Here is a 23606-nt window from a genome sequence, read left to right as displayed (position 1 = left end):
CAAATTTACACCAATCTATTCAAGAAACGGACTTAAACTTGGAACTACTCTGAAACCATAACAACCCTACCAACTTCACTTCGTAGATAATATCCTCGATCTTAATCTGTTTGTTACAGAACTTTAGACCATTCCGAGCTTTCCACGAACACCAACAACCAATTATGAGAATTACTGGGAACACCGTCTTCTCTGGATCCTTGAAGCCACAGTGATGCATGCAAAGAATGTCTCTAAAGGAAAAGGCAAAGAAGTTGGAGACTCTACACCAAAGTATATACTTGCTGCCAAAGAACAGTAGCAAACAAGAACGCAGTGAACAAGCGGTCAAAGAGTGAATTTACCATTTTAACGTTTTTATTAGACTAGAAGGTATGGGGGCCGGCTGAGGCCCGGCTAGGACCGGCGCCGGTCCCCCACACCGCCCCCCGGGGCTCGGCTCGGCACAACCGGCACCCCACAGCCGGGGTAGCCGGTCCTCTCTCCTCCTTCCTTCTCTCACATACCTATACATACATACATATATACACAAAGGGGTTCATCCCCCACCCCCTAGGTCCATCCTCTCCAAGCCACTCCTACGTGGCGCCTACGTGACGGCTCATCCCCTCCAAGCCCATCCTCTCCATATCCTTTAGTCTTATTGGTTTATATCATTTTCTGATTATTTTATTTGGTTATAAATAAATTAGATGGAAATTTCTTAAATGTGATGATATTGCAGGGAACCACATCTTGTCTCTCACATCTCTTTATGTACTACTCATTCCATTAGATACCCAAAACAGATCACATAAATCTTGCTTTTCTGTTGGTTGAATTCCACTTATCATACAAATTTGAAATGGCCTCTTCATCAGTTATTCACTCAGAACCCACATCCTCTTCTCGATCATGTAAACATGACGTATTTCTTAGTTTTAGAGGAGAAGACACTCGCAGAACATTTGTAGATCATCTGTATTCAGCTCTTAAACTTCGATTAATAAGCGTTTACAAGGACGATGAAGCCCTTCCTCGGGGTGAGTTCATCCGTCCATCCCTCTTCAACGCTATCGAAGAATCACGGATTGCCATCATAATATTTTCCAAACACTATGCTGATTCTTCATGGTGTTTGGACGAGCTTGCACATATTATGAAATGCAAAGAAGATGACGAGCTAGTCGTGATTCCCATTTTCTATGACGTGGATCCCTCAGATGTGAGAAAACAACAGGGGGATTTCGGAATGGCATTTGCCCAACAAGAAGCACAGAACATTAACAAAGCTCTGTTGTGGAGAAACGCACTTATTGATGCAAGTAACCTTGCTGGATGGGAACCCAAACATGTTGCCAACGGGTATTTTTCTTTTGAGTTAATTACTTTTTTCGTTTATGTGGTTTGTCAAAAATCACTATTTCAGTCCATCAGTTTAAAAATTGCGATTTCAGTCCCTGCTGTTTCACTTTCGTAACCATTTCAGTCCCTGTGGTTTCACTTTCGTAACCATTTCAATCCATTATTCTGTAAGTACAGGGACTGAAATGGTTACGAGGTGGACTGAAATGGTTACGAAAGTGAAACTACAGGGACTGAAATCGCAATTTTTAAACTAATGAACTGAAATAGTGATTTTTGACAAACCATAGGAACGAAATCAATAATTAACTCTTTTCTTTTTCTTCTTCTTTGAATTCTGTATATATGTTTTTACAACTTAAATATACTTGCTTTATATAAGTTTTCGGCGACGTTTATTTTCTATTGTATGTATTTATGAGCTGAGCCTAATCTTTCTTGAGATTGAATTGTTTAAAATTTTAAATTAAGAAAGTTCGAAATAGAGCTTGGTTCCTTTAAGACTTTTTTGTATAATATAGGAACCGGACTTGTGATTGGTTTTATAGGCTAGGTTATTTCTCTCTAGACTTGTTTTCTAATTGAACCTAAGGGTATAAAGAGTGGTTAATCACTTGAGAGTGGTAAATCTAAAAATCAACCAATCACGTCAATCAGTGAAAAGTGTTTAAACTATACTGAAAAGTGTTGGCAATGGTTAGAAACTTGCTAAAGTGGTAAACTTTTTTTTTTGTATTTTGTATTTTTTTTAATTTAAGATAAAATGGATAAAACATCAAACTTTATAAATAAAAAAAAACATTACATTAAAATCTAAGTTTAAAAAAAAAAACTAAAAATTACAAGGCCATCCATATTTTTTTGTGATCTCACGTTTTCTAGCGAGTGTGATTTCCGACATCGAAGGGTGAACACTGTCGTGAGGCCGATTAAACGTCTCCAAGTCCTTGTCGTACATTGTTTGTCGCAACGCCTCTCGTTGCTCATCCGCCAAGGTCAAGTATTTTTCTTCTCACATACGTTTAATATCCATCAACTCTTTTTTCAATGTCTTGTATTCTTCGAATCTACCGGTTATATCTCTTGGATCTTCGTTTCTTGAAGATGGACCTTTGTCCTTTTTCTCCTTTCTCTTTTGTCGTCTTGGCGAGGGATCCTCGTTTATGTTGGGAATACCGCTCGAGACTTCGGCATTCGGTGTATCCGCTCTATAATTTCCCGAATCCGACGATTTTCTTTTTTGACTCGAGCCGGAGCTTTGTTCACCCAACAAGGGTATCGGCGACCACTTTTGATTTGTTCTAACAACCTCCCAAGCCGCAATATGAGCAAAGTCATATCCTTCTTTACTTTTGTACTCCGTTAGCGCTTGCTTCATTACAAAAGCATCGTCACTCCCGCTAGGAGGTAAACGATCCTAAAATAATAAATTAACAACAACTTAATCCAAATACTTCATTGAAAAAATAAACCGTATATAAATAATAAAGTATATAGCTTGATGATATAAACCGTTGAATGTGTTCAATTTTGTTTGCATGGTGGGTTCGGTTACTTCCTCTGACCGTTTGATTGAAGTGGTTTAGAACTTGCCTCCAAAAACATCCGCCTTTTGTTGATTGCCTTTCTTTTTATTCAAAGTGCAATGAACATAAGCCTTTGCCAACGCCTCTTCTTGTTTAGGCGTCCAATTTTCCCATTTCGCTTTTCCTCTTCTTTCCGGTGCAGCTTCATTTTGGTTCACGGGATTTTCTTGAACCACAACATCTTCATCCTCATCATAATGTTGCTCTTGGGTATCTGGCACGAACTCTTCATCGGAGTCATCCTGTATGTCTCTCGGTGATTGTAAGCTTGGGGTTTGAAAAGCAAACGGGTCAAAAGCATTTTGGGCGTCTAGGGAGTAATCATAAAAACCAGGTCGAACCATCGTCGGACCGTGTTGCTTCCAATTTTGGAGGGGTTGGCTATCATAACCGAAATTTGGATGCATGGGTTGGTTAAAAAAGATGGAGGTTGGGTTTGATTCGCAAAGCCAAGTTGGGGATGAAACGGCATACTAGAACCACCCGAACCACCGCGTTTATCTTGAGCCCTCACCTTCGAACCGGACCCTACATTTTTTTTCTTGCCTTCACCTTTGTTTGGGCCTTACATTTATTTGAAAAGATTTGAAAAATTGAGTGAGAATTGTATTGAATATGGAGATTGAGTTTGTTTGGTGAAGATGGAAATGGATTTATATTAATTTATAAAGTTTAAAATTCAATTTTTTTTATTAATGTTAACGGCTATATAGCCGTTTGAAACAACCTTTCCCGAGCGACGTTCTGTCCCCGATCGATAATCACCCCACGCGGCAAACTTGGTTGGGGGCGGTGTTCCCGAGCAGCAAACACCTTTTGCCGCACCAGTTTGCCGCCCACTCCGTATGGCCTAAGGGTTTGTTTGGTATCACGTAATGGAATGGACGGAGTAATGGAATCGACGAGGTAATGGAATGGATCATTACCATTTCATGTCGTGTTTAGTTACCATGTGAGAATGAAATGAGTCATTACTTTGTGTTGTTTGGTAGGCAAGAAAAGAGAAGGAATAAAATCGGTAGAGGTGGGTGGTGATAGGTGGCAGTGGTAGTGGTCGGAGGTGGCGGTGATGGGTGGCAGCGGGGGGTGGTAGCGAGTGATGGCGGGGGCGGAGGTGGGTGACGGTTGGTGGTGGCAGGTGACGCTGGAGGCAGGAAGTGGGTGGTGGCAGCGATAGTGATGGGTGACAGCGGGGACGGAATAAGTGGCGGCGACAACGGTGGCTGGTGACATCGGAGGTGGGTGGCGGCGACGGTAGTCGAGGCGACGACAGAGGTGGGTGACGGTGGGTGGCGTCAAAGTTGGTGGCGGGTGATGGCGGCGGTGGTGGGTGGTGGCGGGTGACGGCTGAGGCGAGGGTGGGTGTCGGCGACGGTGGTGGTGGGTGGCGGAGGTGGCGACAACAATGGCGGTGGTGGTGGCAATGGTGGCGACGTCAGTAGTCACATCGGTGGCGGTGGCAATGGTAGTGGTGGCGGCGGAGGTGGTGGTGGTGGTGGGTGATAGCGACGGCAATGTTGGTGGGTGGTGGTGGCGGTGGTGGGTTGTGGTTTTGTTAATGAAGCGTGAAAGAGGGAATGGAATGGAAAAAAAAGGGGGCAGACGAAATGATTTTGAGGGAATGGAATGGTTTGTGTAATGGGTGATTCCATTCTCTTGACCAACCAAACACTATTTTCTTCATTTCCTTATCATTACACCTGTCATTTCATACATATCATACACTACCTAAACAAATGTTTGAACTTCCTTTGTGAAGCTTTCTAGACTTGAGGTCTTTTTAGAGCCTGACTTAATGTGTATTAGTAAAATTTCACTAAAACAAAAAAAAGTAGGTAGTATATGGTATGAGGTAATAAAGTTTGTAATGCCATAAGCCATTTAAGGGTGATGAAAATGAGAGTGTTTGGTTGCTTAACAGAATGAAATCAGTTATTCCGCCTAGATTCATTCCCTTCAAACAATTCTTACTTGTTCCTTTGGGCACCCCTATTTTTTCCATGCCATTTCATATTTCTATTTGTTCTCAATTTTGCCTCACCTATGTCACACAATATTAACCCCCCACGAAAAAAATACTACTATACACTAAGGATGAGCATGGTTCTGGTACCAGTACCGAAAATCACCAAAATTAGGTACCGGTACTTGTATTTTAAGGTAAAACTCGATATTTTACCGGTACCGTACCAAAATACCAAAAATTTGGTACCAAAAGTATTTTGGTACGGGAAATAAGGTATCAAATGTTCATCCCTACCATACACTATATTGTACCATCCTTCTCTGATCACATTGTCATTGACCATTCCATTCGTCGCCACTTCCACCCTAGAATCTTGATGTGACCCCGGATGATTACCCTCGCCCCTGCAATGCGACGTTGTATCATTACTTGTACCCTACTTTTACCACTCTTTTCCCATCAGGAAAAAAACAACACTATGTTCTGACTTCCCTAAGTAGATTTGGATCTCTTCCTCCGGTGGCTCGTAGTAGACGATCTCTTGTATCTCATTCGATGTTGCAGGGGTTTCGCCAGCAATAGGTGATGCACACGGATATGAAGAAAAGCATGAGAACTGTGATTTGCAGAAAACAGTGTAGCAAACTCAAGCTACTGTTAGGGACAATCAGTAATCAATCAGAACAAACGTAAAACAAGAACTCGGAATCTTTTGTGGGAAGGACTCGCCCATGACGTCTTTTTTTGTGATTATTGACTGAAACGTATGTTGGAAATCAAGCCCTTTGATCGAACACACAAACACGAGATTGAACAAATCCTTCCACTCTTTTATCTATTTATCAATGAAGCACACAAATTACAATAATAACTTTCTATTTATATTAGACTTATCCTAATTCTAACCAAACTCAAACTCTATTTTAAATAATAAAATAAGTAACCTGATAAACATATCTAATAAACCTACACTTACTCAATAAATAATTCACCAAGAATTATCTATAACCCGTCTTTAATCCTTATCTCCTAAATTAAATAAATAATAAGACCAGTTTCTTCACATTTGCACTATTATTGACAACTACAATCCCTTGATTAATCTCAATATCCCTCTTCCCAGGTCACCCAAACTACACCATTCTTGACCACCGATCAAAGAAAAAACAAGCTTCCCGTTTCTATCGCTTTATTATTTTCTTGCTAGACACGACTAGATTCAAATCCTTCCGCTTTGATGAATCTTCTTCCGTCCGTCTAGGAGCAAGTCCGAGGGGATACTTATGCCAATAGGAACAACCTACACCGATAATATCATCCACCAACAAAGACAATAGCCACCTGTTGATCCGTCCCACGATCTTCAAACGAATCCTAAGCCTCTTGCTCTTCCATTTTCCACGACACGCCCTGATGCAGTTTCACGTGCGATCAAATGGCTCAAGAAACTATTGATAATTAAAGACGATAATATGAACCAAAGGTTGCAAGAACAATGTCATTTTCAATGAAATTCCATCAAAAACACCCATAACAATAAACCCTAAATCCCCTATTTATAGTTCAACCACAAGACTTATCAAATAGGAAACAAAATATAAAAGAATAGGAAATTAAAATTTGAATAAATAAAAGATATCGTTAATATTTAATTCAATTTAGGCATCCCTGCATCATACTCCCCGTCTTCAAAAAAAACTCGTCCTCGAGTTTTGCCTTCGGACCAAAGCCACCTGGATCAAAAGGAACATCAACCAAATTCCGATTTATATCATAACGACCCGCCTTAACAACTCAACTTCACCAGTTGTCTCGCATGACTCTAGGCATGTACCACCTAGGTCAAAAAGAGCACTTAACCGTTTCTTGTTCACTAGCGATTCAGAAACGGATCCACCCATTTGTGGCCCATCAACTATACCACTTAAATTCCTTGACCCAAAGCCATTTTGTTTATCCTGTTGACTCTTCTTATTCAGCTCGTTCACATGCAATGCATCTCTATTTTTTTTCATGTGTTCGCCATTAGCCACTTTGGATAAACCATGCATGCCCCATCCAGTTGCAACCTTCTTGTCCACGACCAGCAATGGGGCCCACCACAAACTTTTGATTATCGCCCATAATTGAAAAAGACTCCATCTTTTCCATTGGTTTATCCACATTGTGGTCATCATCCTTAATATTGATAATTTGAATTTTCGAATCAAAAGATGGAGATGCCATATAATTAATTTCCGTGTTTATCAAAAAAACATTCAATTCATCCATGATTCGCGGCTCAATAAATGGAAATGTTGTATCTTTAGCCGGCGATGCAACAACCATTATTAGCAACCCTATTACCACCCTTAACCACCGCCGCACTACCCGAAGCAAGAATGTTTAGCGATTAATCACTACCAACATTCTTTTCAATATAACTAATATTTATCTCATCAGTAACAAACTTACCTGATTCATCTTTCGTCAGTTGAAGAGAACCAATCTCTTCTTCGCCATCGTTTTCGTCCCAAAGGATCTTACTCGAATCTATTTCGTCACCCGTCAAACTCTTCTGATATATAGGTTCGAAGAACCAGGGGTGGGGATGGCAGAAAGGATGCTCCTCTTCCTTGTTCACATCGTCCCGGACGATGGTTCCCGATTCAGTTTCCTTAACACGCATCTCCCATCGTAACTCCAGATCTCAGACTCTTTGGCGGAGCCGTTTGATCTCTTCAAGATCTCGGACTCGTTGTCTGAGTCGTTTGATCTCTTCAAGATCTTAGACTCGTTGTCAGAGTCGTTTGATCTTGAGATCCCGTGAATCTGAATCAACTCTATTGTCGCCTCGGTCGGCGGTTCTACGAACAGGGTGTCGATCTTCTCCACGAGCACGTGAAACAAACATACTTCTGTCGTTTCCTCTGTCGGGGAATCTATGATCAAGAAAGTATTCATCTCCACGTCGAGCCATTTGACAAACCATAGCTCTGATACCACCTGATGCAGTTTCATGTGCTATCAAATGGCTCAAGAAACTATTGATAATCAAAGAGGATAATATGAACCAAAGGTTCCAAGAACAATGTCCTTTTCAATAAAATTCAATAAAAAACTCCCATAACAATAAACCTTAATTCCCCTATTTATAGTTCAACCACAAGACTTATCAAATAGGAGACAAAATAAAAAAGATTAGGAAAATGAAAATCTGAATAAATAAAAGATATGGTTAATATTTAATTCAATTTAGGTATCCCTGAATCACGCCCGTTAGTTTTTCTGCCAAAAGAATCAACACACGGACGAAAATGACGCTTTTTAAACTATTGAGACAAAAGCGTTAGAATTATCAAACCACATGAAGCAAAAACCAAGTTAACTCTAAATATAATATAAGCGCACTAAAATCCCATACCCATCCCCTTCCTGTCTAGGCAAATTTCTACAAATAAAAGACACCAATAGACCCAAGAGATCATGAACTCAAAGCAACTTAACGAATTCCAACCATAATTAATTGATGAATCCATCAAGGTTTTTTTATTTTAATTTCTTGGTACATTAAAAATGGATCTTGAGCACACTTTCAGTTTTGTGAATCAATGTTGTTATACGTTAAACTATCTCTTTATGGGTTAGACTATCTCTTTGTGAACTAATGAAGCAGAATTCATTAAAAAATTGTTGATACAACTTTGAATAGATTAGGCCTCTTGAATACAAATGTTGATGATGGTCTTGTCAGCATAACTACCCGCTTGCATGATTTGAAATCACAATTAGACATTGAGTCAAGTGGTGTGCGCATGGTTGGGATATGGGGGGTAGGCACTTTCAATAAAACATAGTCCAGTATTGCTTGTAATAAATAAACGATTGTTGCCATGTCTTTCTTTACGTCTAGTTGTGTTCCTTTCGTAGGTTCAGTCATTTCCCATAGTTAGTTTGCTTCCAATATGGTTTTGATGCGTATAACTCATACTTTATAATTTGTAGGCTTTAAAATTGGACATTAGCATTGAGACAAAGACCCTAGTTCCTTATGAAGTACAATTTGTTGATTCGAACCACTCGGTGTTTCACTTTGACAATATATAATTCCAAAACCCTATATACATTTTGTTTCTAAATTGTGACTACCCAATACAAAAAAAAATCTAAATTAAGATTGGAGTTGCAAACCTGAACTAAACCTTGTATTGGAAAACCATGATTCTTTCGGTACACCCTTTGGTTTCAAATCTTCCTTCATGGCCCACACCTAATTGTAAAAACTATAAAAACTGGTATTCAATCTAGGATTTCTTTTCGTTCAAGAACAAAGACCTCGTACAAGAGGTTAAATACAGGGAAAAGGAAACATGAAAAGGGAAACAAAATATCACAGTAATATGACAGCTAAATAAAATAAAAACATAATATTTTCCTTTACTCCCCCTCAAGATGGAGCATGTAAGTTTCGAATGCCCATCTTGACAAGTAATGTTTGGAGTTGCTGAGATCCCAAACCTTTTGTGAGTAAATCTGCAATCTGATCTTTGCTGTTTATTTGAATTGTCATAATTTCTTTGGATTCAACTCTCTCTCGAACAAAGTAACAGTCCATCTCAACATGTTTGGTTCGTTGATGAAAAACTGGGTTGTTAGCAATGTGACGAGCTGCTTGATTATCGCAGAAGAGAGTTGTTGGATGATCTATAGATCCTTAAGTAACCATCGGACCCATAAGATTTCACTAACGGTGGATGCCATGGCTCTATATTCAGCCTCTGCAGAGGAACGAGAGACTAGAGATTGTTTCTTGGACTTCCAAGAAATAGGAGCACCACCCAAAAGGAGAAGATATCCGGTTCTCGATCGTCTAGAATAGGGGCATCCAAGCCAGTCTGCGTCACAGTAAGCAGTTAAGACGGGTTCGCCAGCTCGTGGGAGTAAAATACCCTTTCCTACTGTTCCTTTTAAGTAACGCAGTACCCGATTTGCAGCATCCATATGATTTTTCCTTGGGTCAGCCACAAACTGACTTAACACGTTAACAACATAGGCAATGTCTGGTCTTGTAACCTATAGATATAACATTCTGCCAATCAAGCGTCGATACGAGGTGGCATCTACTCGATTCTCCTTTTCACCTTTGTCGAGTTTTAGATTTGATTCAATAGGATAGGAGCTTGGTCGACAACCCATCATCCCCGCTATCTTCTAATATGTCCAGAGTGAATTTTCGCTGACTTAGAACCAACCCTTCAGATGTTTTAGCGACTTCGATTCCAAGGAAATATTTTAATCTTCCCAAGTCCTTGATGTTGAATTGTTTATCAAGGTACTTCTTTGTTTGTTGAATTTTCATGGGATCGTTTCCTACCAGGATGACGTTATCAACATAAATGAGGACTGCAACAAAAGAGTTCTCTTCTTTGTATGTGAATAAGGAATAATCGGCCTTAGATTACTTGAACCTTTGACTAAGAAGCGTAGATGTAAACTTTTCATACCAGTTGCAGGAGGCCTGTTTCAACCCGTAAAGAGACTTTTTGAGCCGACAAACACGATATTCGTTTTCCTTAGAAAAGCCTTGAGGAATCTTCATGTATACTTCTTCATGGAGATCTCCGTGTAGGAAGGCATTATTTACATCCAGTTGGTAAACAATCCAATCTTTCTTTGCCGCTACTACTAATAGAGTTCTAACAGTAACCAGTTTTGCCACCGGTGCGAAAGTATCATGAAAATCCACTCCTTCCTGTTGGGTAAAACATTTTGCTACTAGCCGAGCCTTGTATCTCTCAACTTCTCCATTTGGTTTGTACTTGATTTTGTAGACCCATTTGGAGTCTATGGCTCGTTTCCCTTTGGCAAAGTTTCCAAAGTCCATGTTCCATTCTGTTCAAGAGCTCGTATTTCCTTTTGCGTGGCCTTTTTCCATCTTTCGTCTTGCACCGCTTGTTTGAAAGTTTTTGGCTCATCGTGGGAATTGATGGCCGCCAAAAAGGCCTTATGAGAGCTAGAAAATTTTTTGTAAGAGACATAATTGGAAAAAGGGTGAACCGTCGAGAATTCCTGACTGGAAGTGGACAAGGTGTGATCTATGGATGGTGGGAGATCAACAACAAAATCACCAAGTCGTTTTGGTTGAGTTCTGACTCTTTGCTATCTGATTGGTTGTGGTTCTATATGGATTGTTTCATCTTCTATTTGGTTTTTAGTATGGTAATTTTATTCAATATTGGCTTCAACCTGATCATCCACTATTTGGTTACTTTGTTGGACCTGGTCTTCATCAGAAACAGACAGTCGGCCCATTATCATTTATTCCCTTTGTACTTTCAACCCGGGTTGTATTATCCGAAATCAGTGGTTCAGGCCCACTCATATGTGTATTATGGCCTAAGATTTTGATGTAGCGTGTGTTATGATAACGAAGAGCAAAACACGTTGATTCTGCGAATACCCGTGTTGATCTTCCCCAACCCCCAAAATATAACCCAAAGGGCACAACATTTGAAGTGAAAATTGAGTAATTTCAAAATTCAAGTCTGATCTTTCAACTTATAAGAGAAAAATATAAATAATGAAAGAAATTCGAAATGGGCCACAAAAAGTCCCATGGGCCAAACACAAACCCAAAAACAAAATGCCCAAAACACCGAAAAAAACCAGTGTTGTAAAAATCGCGACTAGGCGACGATTAGTCGGCGATTAATCGCTAGTCGTCCAGTTACTGAGTAATTTTTCTTAAATCGGTCCATTACCCGACTAGGTCCGACTAGGCACGACTAGGTCCGACTAGGCAAGCCAAAAGTCGACGATTCCAGCAAAAAACCTGTATATTCCAGCCAAAACCTCTAAATTCCGGTCAGTTTCCAACCAAATCATTTGAATTCCAACAATTAATCATGTATACTTAAATAAATGAGTTGAGTAAGATTTAAAACCTAGCTACTTAAAATATTTACCTATAAAAATGTATATATTTATACATAAAACTGAAAATTACATATAAAAGACCCGATCCGATTAATCCTGATTAATCCCGAGTAATCCCGAGTAGTCGCTAGTCCCCACTTCACCGGCCGACTAGCGACTAGCGAGTTCTCCAACCTTGAAAAAAACATAAAAAGGTAAATAACAAATAGAAATAAACGTTTTTGGCCCGGACGATGACCCAAACCGCCATAAGCGTTTGCAACAAGATGGAGCTCGTTCTCACGATCGATTCGCCTGGCCGCACGCCTAAAATGGACTCCCGTAGCCCAAGTTAGAGCCATTTTAGTGAAACACCTTTTGTCACACGATCTTGGGCCTCCAAATACAAAATGATCCGCTCCTCCACACTTGAACCCGCATCAGTCCCTCCTGGGTAGACAAAATTCGACCTTGAATCTGTAGCAACCTCATCATCAGACGAATCCCCATGAAAAGGAAGCAAATGTTTGACATTGAAAGCATCAGAACAATGAATGTGGCTTTGTAACTTCAGACGGTAGGCATTAGAATTTATCTTCTGCACAATCTCCACTGGCCCAATCTTCTTGGCTGACAACTTATTATACTCTCCAACTGAAAAACGATCCTTTGTCAAAATGGCCCACACAAAGTTACCCTCCTCAAAATCAACTTGCCTACGCTTTTGGTCTATAGCTTGCTTGTACTTTGAATTAGCGTGGGCCAAGTTGTCCTACACAGCTTTATGAACTTTATGTAACCCCACCACAAAATCGTGCACCTTTTTGGGGACAGAACCTGGGGTAGGAAGTGACATCAAATCAAGAGGACCACGAGGCTTAGCAGAATAGACCACTTCAAACGGGCTAAACCCAGTACTCCGATTAATAGCATAATTATGAGCAAACTCAGCCTGACACAGCTTTTGATCCCAAGAATTCACATGATCACTCACAAGACACCGCAAAAGATTACCAAGTGACCGGTTAACAACCTCCGCCTGCCCATCAGTTTGTGGGTGGTAGGCACTACTAAAATTAAGCTGAGTGTTCACCATTTTCCATAGACTGCGCCAAAAATGACCCAAGAAACGGGTGTCCCGATCAGAAACAATAGAGGATGGCAAACCATGCAAATGATAGATATCCCGAAAGAACAACTGAGCCACATTAACTGCATCTGTAGTCTTTTTGCAAGGAATAAAGTGCACCATTTTTGAAAGCTGGTCCACTAATACAAAGATCGAATCATTACCGCGCTCAGTACGGGGTAATCCTAACACAAAATCCATGCTAATATCTACCCAAGGATGCAGAGGAATGGGTAGAGGCATATAAAGCCCCGCATTGGTAGTTGTGCCTTTTGAAACTTGACAGATCCTGCAACGTCTAACAAACCGATCAACATCCCTGCGCATAGTAGGCCAAAAATAAGAAGACTGCACCAATCGTAAAGTACGGTCTCTCCCCACATGCCCTTCACCATGCAATTCTTTAATTATTTGAAGGCGGAGGCTGGAATTAGGAATACATAACTGATTTTCCTTAAAAAGAAAACCGTCATGCATAAGAAAATATGTCCTCTTCCCAAATTGCACGTCCTGCAAAATAATAGAAAAATATGGATCTGTTGTGAGTTGTTCAATGAGACTGTCTAGCCCGGGTACAACAAATCTCATAGAAACAAGCAGGTCACTCCTTCTACTCAAGGCATCCGCCACCCGATTCGAAATTCCAGACTTATGCTTCACAACAAAAGTAAACTTTTCCAAGAAAGCCATCCACCGGGCATGCTTATGTGATACTTTATCTTGATTGCGGATATGCCTCAACAAATCATGGTCTGTGAATAAAACAAACTCCTTGTGAAACAAATAATGACGCCAATGTTTCACAGCCTGGACCACTGCATAAAATTCAAGATCGTAAGTGCTATAATGCAACTTTGGCCCAGTTAACTTCTCACTGAAATAGGAAACTGGACGCCCCCCTTGACTTAGGACTGTCCCAATACCACCCTACGAGGTATCTGTGTGCAACTCAAAAACCTGAGAGAAATCTGGCAATACTAGAATTAGCGTTGTTGTAAGTTTTTCCTTGATTAACTGAAAAGCCAATTCTGCCTCCTCAGTCCATATAAAAGTCTTCCCCTTCTTACAGTCAGCCACTGGCGCCATAAGGGAACTGAAATTTCGAATGAACCGTCTATAAAATGAAGCAAGACCACGGAAACTACGTACTTCAGTTATCATAGTAGGAGTTGGCCATTGCTTAAGAGCCGCTACCTTCGATTCATCCACCTGTATGCCGTCACCAGAAACAACCTACCCCAAAAACAGGACCTTGGGGACCATGAAGACACACTTCTTTTTGGCTGTATACAAGTTATCCCTACGGAGCAAGGCCAAAACCTGTCGGACATGCTTCGCATGCTCATCAAAATTAGGGCTATAAATAAGAACCATCAAAATAGACCACCACAAATTACCAATAAAGGGCCTAAACAACTGGTTCATGACCCGCATAAACATACTAGGGGCATTGGATAAACCAAAAGGTATCACTAACCATTCCTACAGCCCTTCACGAGTTTTCAAGGCGGTTTTCCACTCATCACCAGCCCTGAGTCGAATTTGGTAGTACCCACTCTTCAAGTCTAGTTTTGTGAAAATAGTGGCACCGCTAATTTGGTCAAGTAAATCATCAAGTCGGGGAATTGGAAATCTATACCTCACAGTGATCTTGTTGACTGCACGACTGTCAACACAGATACGCCATGTCCCATCCTTCTTTGGAGTCAACAGAGCAGGAACAGCACAAGGACTCATGCTTTCCCGAACATACCCCTTAGAAATTAAGTCTTCAACCTACCGACGCAATTCCTCATGCTCTTTTGAGCTCATTCTGCAATGGGGCTTATTGGGTAGCTGGGCTCCCGGTTCCAAATCAATGTGATGTTGGATGTCTCGTAAGGGTGGCAATCCGGCAGGTAAACCATCAAGGAAAACGTCAACAAACTCAAATAATGGAACCATACATTCAGGAATTTCGACTTCCTCGGGCACAGCTTTCCCTATCAAAATAAACACATTATCTGCTTCCTCCAGCTCATCTTGAAACTGACTAATGGTCAACAAAGTACACGAATGTTTTGTGGCTAACTGCTTAGACTTGCTAGGAACAAGAGTTATCTTCACACCACCAAACAAAAAGCTATAAGTATTGGACCGCCCATGATGCTCTATATTACACTCATACTCCCAAGGTCTACCCAACAATAAGTGACATGCGTCCATAGGGACCACATCACGCACAACATCATCTTTATATGTGGACCCAATAGAAATAGAAACAAGGGCTCTTTTAGATACCGTTACTTCACCTCCCTTTTTAAGCCATTGAAGCTTATAAGGCTTGGGGTGACTCTCTGTCTTCGAAGCCAACTTCTGGAGTGCCTCTTCAGATATCAAATTATCACAACCTCCCGAATCAATAACAAACGTGCAAACCTTTCCCAAAATGGTACATGTTGAGTGGAAGATGTTATGCTTAAGCCAGTCATCCACATCTGCCTCAGCTTGACAATGGCCCGTTTCACCACAATTGAAACATCTCGGGCCACTACTACTAGCCCCCTTAGAAGTAGGCCCGGTATTGTTAACCCCCGGCCTTTGATGACTAGGCCCGCCACGAGGTGCCCCACTGCCCGACCCAACATTCCCTCCGGCAGGGGTAAATGAATTGTTCACCCGACGGTTTTGTTTCTCAAAGGCCAACGCCTGTTGGTGCGCCTCTGGAATGGTTAACGGGTCAAAAAGATTCACAGACTCCATGATTTGAACCCTTAGACCCCTAATATATCGAGAAATAAAAAAACTTCTTATTTTTCTCTTTGTCAATACGGTTTGAGTTCCCGAAAGGGAAGACGTTTGCTACAAATTTTACATCTCTTGACACCACCACTTTGTTGCGGGTAATATCATATATTTTGTATCCTTTCGTTCCTGGTGGATAACCCAAAAACACTCCGGGTTTCCCCCTCCATTCGAATTTGTCCCCATTCGTGTCGGTATTTCTAAAATAGGCGAGGCAACCAAAGACCCTCATATGTTCATAGTCAGGTTTTTGCTCAAATAAAATTTCAAATAGTATTTTGTTGTCGATGGTTTTCGACGGGAGACGGTTGATTATATAGGCAGCTGTCATGACACAATCCCCCCAAAACCTTGTTGGCAGATTTGCCTCAAATCTTAGGGCTAGTCTCGAGTAAGTGTTTGTGCTTGCGTTCCACAACACCATTTTGTTGCAGTGTGTGTGGGCAAGTGGTCTCGAGAATTGTGCCTCGTTAGGCATAAAAGCTATGCATTCGGTTTTAAAAAAATTCTCCCCGTTGTCACAACGGATTCTTTTAATCAATTTTCCAAATTGTTTTTGATCATTTTGTTGAAAAATGTTAGGACGGTTACCCGCCTCAGATTTGTGTTTTAGTAGGAAAACCCAAACGGATCGACTATAGTCATCCACGATTGTTAAAAAATAGTTTGCCCCGAAAGCGAGGGAATTCTATATCCTCCCCAAATATCACAATGCAACAATTCAAAACATTCTTTACTTTTGATAGAACTTATAAGAAAAGGCAATCGGGTGTGTTTAGCTTTAGCACACTAATCACAATCAACAGTTTTGAAAGAAGCATTCTTTGCAAAATCAAAATGAGAAAGTTTATTACTAGAAGTATGACTAAGCCTTTTATGTTATACCTGCACCGAAGCCATCATAGCCTTTCTTCTATTATCCACCATCTTGATCCAGTATAGTCCACGTTCACATTTACCCATTCCAATCAATTCCCTTGAATGCAAATCTTGCATGAAACAGAATTAGGGAAGGAAAATTACCGCACATTGATGATCCTTCGTTAAACGACTCACCGATAAAAGGTTACACTTAAATTTTGGAACATGCAACACCTCCTTAATTTTCCTTCCACTTGGTATATAGCAACTTCCTTTACTCATGACAGGTATAGAATCAACGTTCGGGATCATAACAGGAGGTTCACAAGTGGAAACCATCATGTCTTCTAACCATTCAGCTTGGTATGTTATGTATTCGGTACAACCTGAATCAACTATCCAATCGTTGGATGAGTCGTCTCCCATGGATGTCGATCAGAGTGAGAGATAGTAGAGTTTCGGATTTGTTTGTCGAGCAGGATAGTAGCCTGCTATGATACCATATAAAAACTGGTATTCAATTTAGGGTTTCTTTTTATTCAAGAACAAAGGCCTCGTACAAGAGGTTAAATACATGAAAAAGGAAACATGAAAAAGGAAATAGAATATCACAGTAATATGACAGCCAATTAAAATAAAATCATAATAATTTCCTTTAAAAACTAACCGAAACAAAGCCTGGATTCACGAATCCTTGAGAACGAAAAAAACGTGACAACCCTTACTCTTTATTCTTCTCCCTGGTTCATTATACCCACAAATCAAAAACCCGATCGTTGCCATAAAATGACATAACAACCCTTGCAATGAAACCCTAATTGTGATTTACCTCCTACAATCCTTATGATTTGTGAATTTGATCAGTTGATGAATAAATATGAAGAGCCTAATGCTCTCCTACCAGTTGTTGGCCCAAATCTTACAATTAATATTGAAAACAAGATGAAATAAGAATGAATTTGACATTAACTACAATTTAATTGCATAGGATGTGTCGATCTAACGTTTACAATTGAAATACTAAACTCAATATATATACATTGAAACTACACCTTCTAATCATCGCAACGTTTTGGAATTCAGATGTCTTGGCGCGCATTCTGAATCGATGTGACTATTGTGGACGCATGCAACTGTACACAACTTCTCACTTTGATGGGTATAAGAGCATTCACATCTCTTCGACTATTTTTTCTATATAATTACACTAAAGACAACTAAATTTTCTCTCTCATTTCAATTAAGTAACACGTTTGTTACATTTTGTCATTACTTTTTTTCTCTCCTGCTGACAACTACTTTTAACATATATTAAAAAATTATAGAGGCTGAATAATGTACCCTCAAATATACAAATGGACAATAACTTTTTATCACTCCTCCACTCACAACCACTTTTTATAATATAAAGAACACCCTCACAAAAACTAACGGAAGGGATGTGAACGCTCTTAGGTTTTAAACTTAACACAATTGATCCCTAGATAATTACATAAGTTACAACTACAAACTTAAGTTACTATTTACTAATTACAAAGTGACCCTTAGAGTTCACTGTGAAGCATTAGTATCATTAGATCTTCACTCCTTTTGCTAGTTTTATAGGTTATATCGTTTCGGTCTTGCCTTATTTGCTAGACGAACCTAAATGAGGCAACACTCTGCTTGAGCTAGGCTTGTGAAGTTATGAATATTTGAACTGGTTATAATTGTTTGATCCTCGATAATGAGTGTACGTTTCAATAATAAAAAAAGTTATAAATAGAATTTTTTTGTACTGTCTTATATTTTATTAATAAATAGTTTAACTAAAAACACTACTAGCTAGTCTCATGTTCTTTTAGTTAAGCATTGTTATCTGTATTGTGGTCACTTTATTAGATTGGTAGATATTTTTTTATTTTGCTTTTTTCTTTTACGTTAAGATGGTTTAGGAGTATCCTTTCACATTTATGGGTTAAGTTACCTCTATGTGACTTAACATCCATATAAATCTAATTTGCAGGCATGAGTCGAGAATCATCAAAGAAATTGTTGAAACTATTGTTCACAGATTGTCCCCCTTAAATTCAGAAGCTAATGAAGATCTTGTTGGGATGACGACCCGCGTACAATATTTGAAATCACAATTAGAAATTGGGTCAGATGGTGTGCGCATGGTTGGGATATGGGGGGTTGGTGGAGGTGGTAAGACTACTCTTGCATCTTCGCTCTATATGGGAATCTCTTCCTATTTTGAAGGTCATCACATTATTGAGAATGTTCGGGAGGAAACAAGCAAAGATGGTTTAAAAAAATTGCAAGAAAATATTTTGTCAGCTTTTTCCAAAACAGATGTGAAAGTACACAGTATCGATCTAGGAAAAACCATGATAAAAAGTATGTTATGTTGTAGAAAAGTGTTGCTAGTTCTTGATGATGTCGATGACCTTAGCCAACTGGAAGCGTTAGCCGGATCACATAGTTGGTTTGGTAGTGGGAGCCGAGTACTAATCACAACTAGAGATGCACATTTGCTAAGAACTCACAAGGTAGACGAGGTGTGTCATGTTAGATTATTATCAGATGACGAGGCAATGCAGCTCTTTAATAAACATGCATATAACAAAAAAGAACCGGTGGAAGATTATGAGACACTTTCGTTACGTGTGGTTTCTTATGCTGCTGGGCTCCCATTGGCACTTAAAGTTTTAGGTTCTTTTCTATTCGACAAAGATACGAAGGCGTGGATGAGTACCTTGGATAGACTAAAAGATATTCCAGAAACGGAGATTGTGGATAAGCTAAAAATTAGCTATGATGGACTTAAAGTTGTGGAAAAAGTATTATTTTTAGATATTGCATGTTTCTTCAGAAGGTGTAAGAAAGATATAGCAATGGAAATACTTGAAGCTTGTGATTTGCACCCTGAAATAGGGATAGAGGTGTTGAGACAAAAAGCTCTCATAAATATTGTGGATGGTACGCTTGATATGCATGATCTAGTTCAAGAAATGGGACATTACATTGTTAGAGGGAAACATCCTAACAATCCGAACAAACATAGCAGAATTTGGAAAAGTGAAGATATCAATAACATGTGTTTGGGGGACGCACCAATGGTAAATGTTAAGCTTCTCAAATATACATTATATTGTATGTGAACAGATTATACACAATCCGTACATATGTAATTTTCTTCTTTGTTGTAGGAAAATGACCAGATTGAAGCCATACAATATCATGATTCTGAACATAGACATGATCTTCGGCATAGATTACAATTTTGTAAAATAGTTTCAAACTTAAAGAAACTAAGGTACCTTACGGTGTCGATGACCGCTACGGATGAGTATGTCAAAGGGCCTACTTTTCTTTCAAATGAGTTGCGGTATATTGCTTGTCGTGGGTATCCTCTAAGTCCATTTCCCGCCAGTTTCCAACCAATGAAACTTGTTGTTCTATGTCTGAAAGACAACTTTCAAAAAGAAGTTTGGAAGGGTTGTAAGGTAATGCATTTGATTGAACATTTAAAAATAGTAGACTGTATTGAGTGAACGTTATACAAATTGAAAATAAAAGGTAACCGATAGATGGATTATTTTTAATTATATAAGAGAATGAAAATGGCAGCAAGAAAAAAAGTTTAAAAAAATAAAGCAATTGCCCCATTTCTTGCTAATTAAAATTTTCCAGCAGAAAATACAACTTATTAAATCATACTAAGACCATGTGTAGTGGTAGTGGGTTATAATGTCCCCACCATGGGGCATTATCCGACACGTGGCGTCCTAGTCAGCGATGGGGCATTATAGCAAAAGTGGTGTAGTGGGTATAATGCCCCTACCAATCATTAAACAAAAAAAAAAAGAAAAAAAGAAAAGAGTTGATGCTGATTGGCTAGTCAAAAAGCCAACAGTACCATTGACCACAAGTCCAAATCTCATTGGCCACCACCTTCTCTCTTCAGCGTTTTAATTTAAACGCCCACATGCAAATTTTCAAAAAATAACGCCCCATAACGCCTAGTGTAATGGGGTGGGGGGCATTATGGGGCGTTTTTTTTCAATTTTTTTTAAAAATCACGCCCCACTACGTATGGTCTAACTGTAAAATCTGACATCAACTTTTGTGTAATTTATAGCATCTACCACATTTGAAAGTTCTTGAACTCGTTGGGATGAAGAAGCTATTCAGAACACCGGATTTTGATGGACTCCCGTGTCTTCAAAAGTTGACACTCTTCGACTGTCCTAAGTTAGAAGAGATTCACCAATCACTTGGAAGTCATAAAAGTCTTCAGCACGTAAATGTACGTGGTTGTTCCAAGCTTAGAATGTTTCCAACAATTGTCCACATGGAAAACCTCAAAACTCTAGAAATAAGTAGTTGTCATAATATTGTTGTGTTCCCGAAGATTGTGAAGACAAGGCGTCAGTTTCTACGGAGCTTACCAAAGCTGGATCTCTATACATGTCATTTCAAATATGCAGAAATCCCATCTAGTATTGCTGGGTTATCAAACTTACAAGAGCTTAGTCTGGTGTTCAATGATTTTTCACGGTTAGATTTCAGCCTCTCACAACTTACTCGACTCAAACTCCTCAACCTGTATCATTGTGAAAAGCTTCTTGAATTGCCCGAGCTCCCATCAAGTTTAACTATTCTCAAAGCAGAGAACTGCAAGTCAATTACAACTTTTGGAGATTGTCACAAGAACTGTAGATGCTTATGTCAAGTGTCACTTAAGCATGGGAGCATCATAAGTGATAGTCAGAAATTACTAGAATCCATGCTTGAGGTATGTTTGGCTATTGAAAACCACTATATGGTTCTGCAACTTACAGGTGCAAAGATTGCAAAGGGGTTTACCCCTCTACTTAGAGAGAATAAATGTACCCTGCAACTACCAGAGAACTGGTGCAATGACTATTCTGGTTTCTTAATGTGTGCCATTTTGCCCAGTTTTTACAATGGTCTAACTCTAACGATAAGTAGGAGTGACGAGACGAATGGTATGGATTCTCAAAATGATGTGTTTTGGGAGGAGAGTGATGGTAACAGTGTTGATAAATGTACATGGATGGTGTATGTTTCATTTGGTTCATTGAGACAAAGTGTATGGTGGGATCAAACATACAAAGCTCTTTCCTTTAACATTAGTGGGTGTTTAGGTTTTGGAGTTAGGCTCGTTGACAAGAAAAGGAGAAGTGGTATAAAGGAAACACCAACAATTTATTCTTCTGGTTATACACCTACCTTAAATATTCAACATGACTCATCGTCGGCCCTAATGATGTACTTTTCCGTGCCCTATTCTTTGAAAGATGTAAAATAAACAAAGTGTATCAATGTCCACATTTTACTTCCTCGTGTTTTATACTTTTTACCAACAAATCTGTTATGGCTTTAGCATGAAGTATATTGATTTAAGGCTTTGATTTTCTTTTTCGTCTTATTTATTAGTTATAAATGTAAATTAATAGTGCAACATTATTTATAAATGTATATTAATAGTGCAACGTAAGTCTAAAGGTGGCCATTAATTTCACCCCACTTATAATTTTATACTAGTGGAATTTCTCGCACGTTGCGTCGGGTATATGGTTGTTACCGATTCGAATCATTACGATATAGTATCAACTTTGTAATATAATAATAATAATAATAATAATAATAATAATAATAATAATAAAACTTTACATGTATCACGTTGTGAAAAAAGAAAAGAAAAGAAAAATGCAATTTGCGTCCCTGTGGTATGTCCCAAACATCAACCTGAGCCCCTAAATTAAATTTTTGGTTTTTTGAGCCCCTGACTTTATAAATTCATAACAGTATGAGTCTCTGCCGTCAGTGTTCCGTCAGTTTTACCGTTTCACAGTTGTGAAAAGTCCATAATACACCCCCCCACCCTTAATATCTACACTTAATAGCAGACAACAAGTTTCATTATCATCATCAACAGCTCTCCCAACTCCCAATATATCTCCCAACTCCCAAGATCATCATCATCATCTTCATCGAATAGATCAACAGATCATCTTCATCATCTTCATCGAACAGATCAGGTTCATCTTCATCCTCAAATTGATTTTTTGATTCAATGATTTGAATGTGTTTATATTGTGAAAAGACAGAGGGTTGATTCTGGGTTTGATTTTGGGTTCCATTCGATGATTTTGGGTTGATTTTGAAAAAAACAGAGGGTTGATTTTGGGTTCCATTCGATGATTTTGGGTTCCATTCGATGATTTTGGGTTGATTTTGAAAAAAACAGAGGGTTGATTTTGGGTTCCATTCGATGATTTTGGGTTGATTTTGAAAAAAAACAGAGGGTTGATTTTGGGTTCCATTCGATGATTTTGGGTTTATTTTGAAAAACAGTGGGTTGATTTTGGGTTTGATGTATCAACTGAGTATATTGTTCAAAATGCATCAAAACAGAGGTTTTGAATCTGTTTTGGTTTTGATTCTTGTGGGTTTAGGGTATCAAAACAGGGGGTTTGAATGTGGGTTTGAATGTGTTTTGGTTTTGATTTTTGGTTTGAATGTGTTAGGGTATCAAAACAGAGGGTTTGAATGTGGGTTTGAATGTGTTTTGGTTTTGATTTTTTATTTGATTCCATGATTTGGGTTCCTCATATTAAGAACTGATCGGATCAGTGGTTTTCAATGTGTTTTGGTTTTGATTCTTGTGTGTTCATCATATTGATTTTTGGTTTGATTCGATGATTTGGGTTCCTCATATTAAGAACTGATCGGATCAGTTTCGGATTGAATGTATTCCTCATTTGAATGTGTTTTGTTGTACAAAATGGCTGCGGATGTAAAGATACGCAAAACACCAACTACGAAGGCGAGAACACTTGACAACCTCCTAGAATATGGTGTGGTGCACATAAGGAAGTGATTGATATGAATGAACATAACCCCAGTGTAGCTCTTTGATTTTCCTTTAAATTCCAGAGCTCGCTAATTACATATCTACCACTTGGGTTATATTCATTCATATGAATGAATATAACCCCAGTGGCAGATATGTAATTACCTACACTGAGGT

The 23606-nt window shown here is 39.2% G+C and overlaps 1 protein-coding gene across 1 annotated transcript; it reads left to right on the top strand.

The window, feature by feature from the left end:
- Positions 1 to 306: 306 nt before the first annotated feature.
- LOC110935529 (disease resistance protein RUN1) lies at positions 307 to 21976 on the top strand. The gene is made up of 4 exons (XM_022177909.2): positions 307 to 1344; positions 18570 to 19665; positions 19756 to 20052; positions 20688 to 21976. Exons 1-4 carry the CDS (start codon positions 845 to 847, stop codon positions 21879 to 21881), a joined length of 3087 nt encoding a protein of 1028 aa, XP_022033601.2. The 5' UTR covers positions 307 to 844; the 3' UTR covers positions 21882 to 21976.
- The last annotated feature ends 1630 nt before the right edge of the window (positions 21977 to 23606 follow it).

This window comes from Helianthus annuus, chromosome 4 (assembly GCF_002127325.2).
Source record: "Helianthus annuus cultivar XRQ/B chromosome 4, HanXRQr2.0-SUNRISE, whole genome shotgun sequence".
Classification (NCBI taxonomy): Eukaryota; Viridiplantae; Streptophyta; class Magnoliopsida; order Asterales; family Asteraceae; genus Helianthus; species Helianthus annuus.
This window is presented reverse-complemented; position numbering and strand designations above follow the sequence as displayed.

What these genes read in the sequence shown, in the direction of transcription:
- LOC110935529 (XM_022177909.2), top strand. Translation starts at nt 845, where the DNA reads ATGGCCTCTTCATCAGTTATTCACTCAGAACCCACATCCTCTTCTCGA. An exon ending in CCCAAACATGTTGCCAACGG is followed by an intron (nt 1,345 to 18,569) that starts GTATTTTTCTTT and finishes TCTAATTTGCAG; the next exon opens with GCATGAGTCGAGAATCATCA. An exon ending in AAGTTTGGAAGGGTTGTAAG is followed by an intron (nt 20,053 to 20,687) that starts GTAATGCATTTG and finishes TGTAATTTATAG; the next exon opens with CATCTACCACATTTGAAAGT.